Source organism: Benincasa hispida, chromosome 11, assembly GCF_009727055.1.
Source record: "Benincasa hispida cultivar B227 chromosome 11, ASM972705v1, whole genome shotgun sequence".
Classification (NCBI taxonomy): Eukaryota; Viridiplantae; Streptophyta; class Magnoliopsida; order Cucurbitales; family Cucurbitaceae; genus Benincasa; species Benincasa hispida.
The window spans coordinates 11,901,794-11,909,964 of record NC_052359.1 but is presented as its reverse complement, the minus strand read 5'-3'; the positions used below and the strand labels follow the sequence as shown (position 1 = coordinate 11,909,964).

Genomic DNA, 8,171 nt, shown 5'->3' with positions numbered 1-8,171 from the left:
TCATTCATCATTCATCATTCATGTGTTGTTTATAACTTCGACTATTCAAACAAATTTATTCCATGTGGTTCCTACAATGTCAAGTTATGATTTTTGTCATTCAGATCATCTCGTGTGAACTTGTTGTCGTTGCGGACCCCTCATGAGCTTGACCTTCCGCCCGCGGCTTCTTTCGTTTTGGTCTTGCTTTTCAAGTTGACTTGTGTAAGAGATCTTAGCACCAATGTGGTGTTGAGCTTATTGTACTCTTATACTTAAGTTAGTATGGGGAGTGTATTAATGTATAATTAAGCTAAACATACAAGAAGTAAGGTTAGGGGACTGAGTCTCTTTTGGGGTCGTTGAATGAAGCTCTTTACAGGTCCTTCCTCTAACATTCGCCTTCAGTTATGTGTAACGTCGATGATGTTAGGGATATTTTCAGTGTTCGAGGTTATAAGGTATCAAATCAGGCATAACTCGGTTATTTCCTGATTGGTATATAATTGGTCAGCCCAAACCTTGAGGTGCTAACTTTTCTTTTTTGGGACATGTGTTCTCTTATATTTCTTCCTAGTACTCTATGGACTTTGATCTTGCTTTAGACAACCTTTATTATAAATCTCTTCTTCATAGGTTAAATCATACAATTTAATTAAGTCATTATGAAATAAAAAACAAGAGAACAAGCATCTCTTACTTTTTCTCAAATTTATTACAACCATCACAGTAAACTCAAACAATTGGGTATATATATATATGTGTGTGTGTGTGTGTAAGGTTGCAAATCTACCCAAATGGGCCTTAAATGATGAAATGGGCCCAGCACACACAAATATTTTGGACTTTCTAGGTTATAATTACACCATTGTTGTTATGAAGTTCCCAAAAATAAGAAAAGTTTCTCTTAAAATCTAAAAATGATTATCCGTATAAATAAAAGTAAGAATAGATGACAAGAAGTTTCGAAGGAGGAAAAAAATATATTAGATATATATAACACTATATATTTAAATTTTATAGAAACAAACTAGAGTATATTTGATAATTGCATGAACAAGAAAATGGGTATAATATATTGTCTTATATACTGAACAATATAGGCAATAATATTTACATTTTTCGGTATATTTGTAAACACACCAAAAAATAAATCATGGTACATATTATGCATATTTACACATTTCAGTATACTACCAGTATATTCAATATATAATTGGGATCTCAATAGAGAATGAATCAATTTTCAACTACAAATATAAAAGAAAACGACGAAATCTTCTAAAACGAAAAAATAATTTGAAATATTTTACATTAAGCGGATATCAACCAAGATTAATAAAGAAAAAATACAAAGTCAAAATTCGAAAATGATGTAATAATAAAAGAACTAAATATTTCAAAAATTTATTGATGAAAGATAATGTAATTAATATATTTTAAAATATAAAATTCTTATATAATTAATAGTAAATCTGAAAAATGATATATATTTTTATTTTAAAATACTACGATCTCTTATCTCTTATCTACTCCCACTACACCTGTTATTTTAAAAATCTTGTACAATCAACAAATTAGCACAAATACGAGACAACTCACTTGATCCTAAAGGTGTCATGGAAATTTTTGTGGAATATTAAATCTTAAATAGGTGACTACTATAGATTGAACCTACGATCTCTTAGTCTTTTATTACAAAACGATTAGATATATAAAAGAATTACCGACAATTAGAATTCATATGTATAATGGTCTGTTTCATAATATAAAAATGTTTTAGGCATGAGTTTAAAGATGTAATTGAAGCTTTTAAAATTGAAGCATAAAAATTGTAATTTAAATTATATGATATTTTTTTTACGATGTCAATTGAACTATGCTAAATTATATGATATTATTAAAATTAAACTTTTAAACGATACTATTTCATCTTTGTTACCAAATTTGAAATATATTATTGGGTAAAATACATTTTTAGTCATTGAATTTTGAGTATGGTTTTCATTTAGTGAATGAATTTCAAATTGTTATTCTTTTACCCTCTAGTTTTGAATTTATTTTCCATATAATCTGGGACTATTTCCAAATATAGAAACAAACCAAAATATTTACAAATATGGTAAAATTTATAGACCGTGATAGACTGCGATAGACTATTATTTATATCTATCTATGTCATGATAGACATCTAAACTAGTCTATCACGATCTATCACATATAAACTATGATACTTCGATGTTATTTATAAATATTTTCGATGTAATTTATAAGTATTTTAAGTGTCATTTAAAATAATTTCTTTATAATCTATGGTCTTGTTACATTTTTACCTTAGATATAAATTGTTATTCATGTTTACTTCTAGTTATTTGTGTTAATTTTCTATTAATTTAATATAAAAGAATGAAATTAACTATACTTTTAAATTTTTTTCCTTCATTTTTTGTCACTATTAAAATGGATTTTAAAAAAATTTTACATCAGCATTATTTTAATAAATTAATTAATTGAAACTTAACGTCCAAGATCAAAATCCATAAATATAAGTTTCAAATCTTTAAATCTAGGAATCAAATAAAAAATAAACTCAAAATTCAAATATAAAAAATTATAAAAAATCAATATTTTTAAATTTAAAGATCAAATAAAAACTAAATTCAAACTAAAAATCTAAAATTTAGAATGAGTAACATTTATACTCAAAACTTATTGACCAAAGTGGGTAACTTTATATTTTTTAGTCTCTAAATACTGTATAAAATTATATTTTTAGTCGTTCCATTAATTTTCAATTAACCATTTGGCATAAATACAAACCTATTCCATTTGACTTCCTGTTTTATAAATAAGTAATAAAAAGACAAAAGTCAATAGCTAAAATAATTTCTTACTCAAAATTTTGAACTAACACAAAATAATTGAAAAATAAATAATAATAGTAATAACAATAATAATAGTAATTAAAAGAGCAGTTTCAGTATTTAAACCCAAAATTGGAACATGATAACAGAAAAATGGAAAAGAAAGGGATTTTGTTTAACAATAATGTAAATAATGTAGAGGAACAAATTAAATTTCTAACATCGAAGTCAATAGTACATGTTTTAATAAATAGAAGTTTTAAAAAAGATTAAATTAACATTTTGGTCCGTACACTTTGAAATTTGTTTAATTTTAATCCTATATTTTTAATCTCCAATTTTGATCCCTATACTTTCAATAAACCTAAAACTTAATCCCTCAATTAATTTTTATCGAAATTGGATAAATAATAATAATAATAATAATAATTTTCATATAAAAACAATATAGTATGTTAATATATTTTCAAAATTTATAGTAAAAATGCTACAAGTTTTTTAAAGTCCCGTTAGGTTTTATCCACATTTCTTACAATAATGTGTATTAGTACAATGATTGAATTCTTAGCCAAATTCCAAAAAAAAAACTACTTTTTTTAGTTCTCAAAATTTGGTTTGATTTCTTAAACCATTGATGAAAAAATAGATAATAAAAGAAGAAATTTGGAGGTAGAAGTAATGTCAATAGACCTAATTTTCATAAACAAAAACAAAAGAACAAAATAGTTATCAAACGAAACCTAAAAAATCAACCATAATTAAACCAACACTGGGAACTAAGTTTAAAATTTACTGAAATTACATGTATGAAATTGAAGAAACAAATTTCAAAGTCTCAAAATGATATTTGATTCCAAAAAAATAAAATAAAAAAAAAATAAAACATGTGAGGAAGGACCCTGGTCTGGACCCAATAAGGGCCAAAATGAAAGAAAGAAGAAGGTGTGATTTGATCCATAAATTGGTGTATATGTTTGATGAGTGAAGGAATGGGTGAGAGATTGCATCTTTGGTTATATTTTTGTAACAGAGGAGAGAGAAAGAGAAAGGACCACAAGCATTAAATTCTTAGAAATGCTTTAGAGGTAGAGAAGACTCCAAAGGAAGAGATGCAAAAGCCAAAAGCAAAGCATATCCTAATCTACAAGGATGAGAATCAAATGGCCATAAAAATTAGATAAAAGATCATCTGATATGAATTCCCCCACTCCCAAAGAACACAAATGGCAAAAGCAGAAACACCAAACAACTGAATTAACTTCTTTCATCTCAACCACATTGGTCCAAAAATGGCCAAGAAAGAACAATCACAATTCAACCAACATCAAATCTTTCATCTTTCATTGGTTGATAAACAATCTAACAGCACCAGCAACAGCAGCATAAGAAAGGATATATGGTATTGAAAAAAATAATAATAACAAATCATCTGTTTTTCTCATTTAATGATATTACTACTGCCATGCCTCACTTGATATGGAATGCATGATAAAAATAATTGAAAATATCACTCTTCTGGAGTATCTCTATCTGCCAATCTGGTTTTACATCTCAATCAAATCCCAAGAAACAAGCCTATGTCTTGTTAACGAAAACAAAAAAATAACTGTAAATGCAAAAGAAAAAATTACAGTGCTCGATTTCGGTTGTCACCTTTCTTCTTTCAAAATCTATATATATGATATGTATCGCCTTCTGATCGAGGAACCAAGTCAAAAGTTATGAGATCAGTGTTCCTTTTTTTTTTTTTTTTCTTTTTTTTCTTTTAGCTCATCAACTGAATAAGCGGTATAAAAATCACGAATCCGTGTCCCTTCTTCGTGTGTTTGATTCATTGCATTATATTCAAACTCCTCCAATCATGTTGGAAAATCCAAACAACAAACAATCTTTCTACGCAGCAATTCCTGTTCACAACAGTAAGATACCAAAAGGTTCAAATTTAATGTATATTCAGAGTTTTCAAGGCAGCATTTCTTGTTAGTCCTTAAACAACCACGGAATAGGATGTAACAGAGTCTGTAGCATTGCAATTCAATCCTCGTCTCAATTCTAGAATCATAAACCACTTTCTTATTCTTCGAAGTTAATCAAAGATCATCCTAGTTACCGAGAATGCGAGTATTTAGTCTAAAACTGAATGGTATGCAAGTTAATGAGTGTTTTTAATAAAGGCTATAAATAAAGCAAAGTGTGTTTACCTCTAGTTGATTGTCTGCTTGAAACATCATAACTTGCAAGAAAACTCTCAGAACTTTTGGCTGGATCATCTGAAGCAAGGTTACCAAGACCATAACCAAAAGACACGGAACCATCCAGTTCAGGAGCAGCAGACTGCCAGGTCGATTCATCGTGCACCGCTTCATCACGATACAAGTCCCTATATGACCTCTCATAACCATTGGTTGTTTCAACAAATGCTTTTCGTGTTGCCACATTCGAGACTACTCCATTTCTTCCATAGCCTCCTCTGAACCCAAAGCCATTGTCTCCAATTGCATAACCATTATTGTTTCCACAAGTATAGCCAGGAACATTCCCTCCAACATGATTAGCAACAGCAGGCAAACTCCAATTATCGTCATTATTTCCATATGCCACTCTGAAGTTCCCCATTCCAGAGCCAGAGAAAGTGCCGGGGCCGGAAGAGTTCATGGCAGTGCTCATACTTCCATTTCCCCAGACATTCCATGTACTCGAGCTTAAGGGAGAATCGCCTCTTCCATTACCCCCGCTATAGCCAATCGGGGCAATGTACCTATTCGAATTGCCATTATAATAGGAATTCAACATTTGTTCCTGTGCTTGACTATTCATAATGTTCAAAGTCCTGCCATAGCCTTGTCTCATCCCTTGCTCCAAATTCACACCCACTCCATAATTAGCAGTACCAAAATGAGGAACCCCGGTTCGACTGCTAATTATTGGACTCAATCTACCATCAGCCCGGACTCCATAACCTCCTAAAGGACTCATATTATAGCCTTGAGTATAGCTGTTAAGAAAACCACTAGGCCTACTCATACCATAGTTATATCCTACAAGAGGGCTCCGGTTGGGCCCTGGGGTTAGCTCTTTTGGGATTGCTCTCTTAACCTCAACCATCTTTCCATTGAGTTCATGAAAAGTTTTATGCAGCACACGGTCGACGGAGTCCTCTGAGTCATAAGTAATGAAGCCAAAACCCCTTGGCCTTTGGGTGCTGTGATCATACATAACAACAACATCAGTGATTGTTCCAAACTGATCAAAATACTTCTGAAAGTCCGCCTCGGTGACTGTCGAAGCTAAACCTCCAACGAAAATCTTTTTCGTTCTTCCCGAGCTAGGAGAACCATGAATGCTACCACTATTTCTATTCAACATATTCTGGTCATCCTTTGGAACAGCCTTTTTAGCTTCAACCTGAAAATTGAAAGTGACTACATTTAACAAGAAAACAAGCAACACCAATTTGGCATAATCCCAGAAGAGAATTCAGCTACTCAAATCATACAAATTGCATCCAGAGAACACATTCACATCTAAATTTAGGGAGAATCAGATTCAATCTAAGAAAAACGTCAGCAAGAATAGAAATCAGATGTTGAAATGTATGATCAGAGAGAAAAAAGGAAGAAATTCTCACAGTTCGACCATCGATGACGTGCTTCTCCAAAATGACTCGCTCGGCAACAGCAGGATCTGCAAAGACAACAAAACCAAAGCCACGAGCACGACCAGTGGTGCGATCCCTCATGATCACAGCCTCGACCACTTCGCCATAGTTGCCAAAATATTCCCTAAGACGCTCTTCATCAGTATCCCACGAAATTCCGCCAATGAAGAGCTTGCCAAGATCTGATTCCATCTTTTATTTTTTATTTTTTTTTCTATTACCAAACAATCAATCATCCAATGAATTTCGATTTATTACACATCACAAAATGCCCAATTCAAAATCAAAATTCAAAACAAAAATAGTTCAATTCGGACCATATGATATGACCCGATCCCAAATCCGAAATCTGCAATACAAAAACAATCCAATCTAATTTCAAGGAAAATGTGGATTCAGCTAAGCAGTAACAAAAGGGGTTGATCCTTAACTGGAAATTCAGACAGAACCCAACTGGCAAATCGCTTCAACCAACAAAAAAAAGAAAAAAAAGAAAACCCAGATTCAATTCTGAAACATCCGATGCTTTGCAATCAACAAAAGGATGAAGCAAGCTCCTACAATCATCGAAAGAGCAAAATAAGGGGAAAAAACAAGGGAAGAATCCCAGAAAAAGTAGAAAGAAAATGGAATCGGAGATGGGATTTCACCATTGATGAAAAGGGAATGAGCGATTGAAAACTAAGATCTAAGAAAAGGAGAAGAGGAGGAGGAAGAGGAAGAGGAGGAATAATAGGTAGTAAGGAAAACAGAGGATGTGCCCATCCCCTCTTCTCTCTCCTTTTTTTCTTTTTTTTCTTTTCTATCTTTCTTTGGTATTGCCACTTCCCTTAAATAAATCAAAAGAAATGGAATTTCTTAGATGAAACGTTGAAGGTGAGAGAGAAAGAGAAAGAGAAAGAGAGAGACTGACAAATCCACTGGTGCAAGAATATTTGGAGGAGGCAAGAGACATGACAGAGGATGATGATTTTTATTTTTTTCTTTTTTCTTTTTTTTAAATTATTTTTATATTTCCGTGACAACCATGTATATTGTTGTAATAAAATTTAAATTAATATTTAAGAATCTTCACGTTGGAGGAGTTGAATTTCTTTATTTCAATTTTCAAATTTTTATTTCATTACTATTTTTTAAATTTGAGAAAATTAAAGACATGTTTAGTAGACCATCTGAAAAAAATTGAGAAGAATTGATTTAATTGAAAAAGAGTTCTATTTCATATTTTTATATGTGTTTGGTTACAAATTAATAAATAAAATTCTCGTATTTGATAATATATGTATAAACAACCTAACTAATTTATGTTAAAAATTTATATAATTATTATTTTATAATTTCATATAATTTATAGTTGAGTTCATGAAATAAAATAATATATTTATTAATTTTTTTAATACAATCCTTTATTTTAAAATTTTAAATAAATAAAAATATGGCCTTCATGCACTGAATTAGTTTATTTCAATTTTTTTCAGTAAGTTTTAAGTTCACATCTATTTAGTTTTGTGAAGATTAAGGCTAGTTTAGGCCCCAAATTCAATTGAGTGGAATGAATTATTATAGTTTTTGGGTTTCGAATTATAATAATTTTTTTCTAATTATTATAATCCACAATTAATTTACTATTTCCTACTCGTTCCCTCCCCTCTTGTTAACTCACACTAAAA

General features: G+C 30.6%; 1 protein-coding gene across 5 annotated transcripts; it reads right to left on the bottom strand.

Moving 5' to 3' along the window:
• Positions 1 to 4,226: 4,226 nt before the first annotated feature.
• LOC120090963 (heterogeneous nuclear ribonucleoprotein 1-like) lies at positions 4,227 to 7,451 on the bottom strand. Of its 5 annotated transcripts, XM_039048698.1 has the most exons (5): positions 7,152 to 7,451; positions 6,933 to 7,058; positions 6,472 to 6,850; positions 5,045 to 6,248; positions 4,227 to 4,750 (listed from the first exon to the last, which is right to left on the bottom strand). In XM_039048698.1, exons 3-5 carry the CDS (start codon positions 6,691 to 6,693, stop codon positions 4,737 to 4,739), a joined length of 1,440 nt encoding a protein of 479 aa, XP_038904626.1. In that variant the 5' UTR covers positions 6,694 to 6,850; positions 6,933 to 7,058; positions 7,152 to 7,451; the 3' UTR covers positions 4,227 to 4,736. The 5 variants fall into 5 exon arrangements, with proteins under 5 accessions (XP_038904626.1, XP_038904625.1, XP_038904627.1 ...); XM_039048697.1 differs by having other exon boundaries at positions 6,933 to 7,451; XM_039048699.1 differs by having other exon boundaries at positions 6,472 to 6,715; positions 6,933 to 7,451.
• Positions 7,452 to 8,171: the final 720 nt, after the last annotated feature.

Bases quoted from the DNA above. Each gene is read 5' to 3' on its own strand.
- LOC120090963 (XM_039048695.1), bottom strand. From the start codon at position 6,693: ATGGAATCAGATCTTGGCAAGCTCTTCATTGGCGGAATTTCGTGGGAT. The intron at 6,249-6,471 runs GTGAGAATTTCT...TTCAATTTTCAG, and splicing joins ACGTCATCGATGGTCGAACT to GTTGAAGCTAAAAAGGCTGT.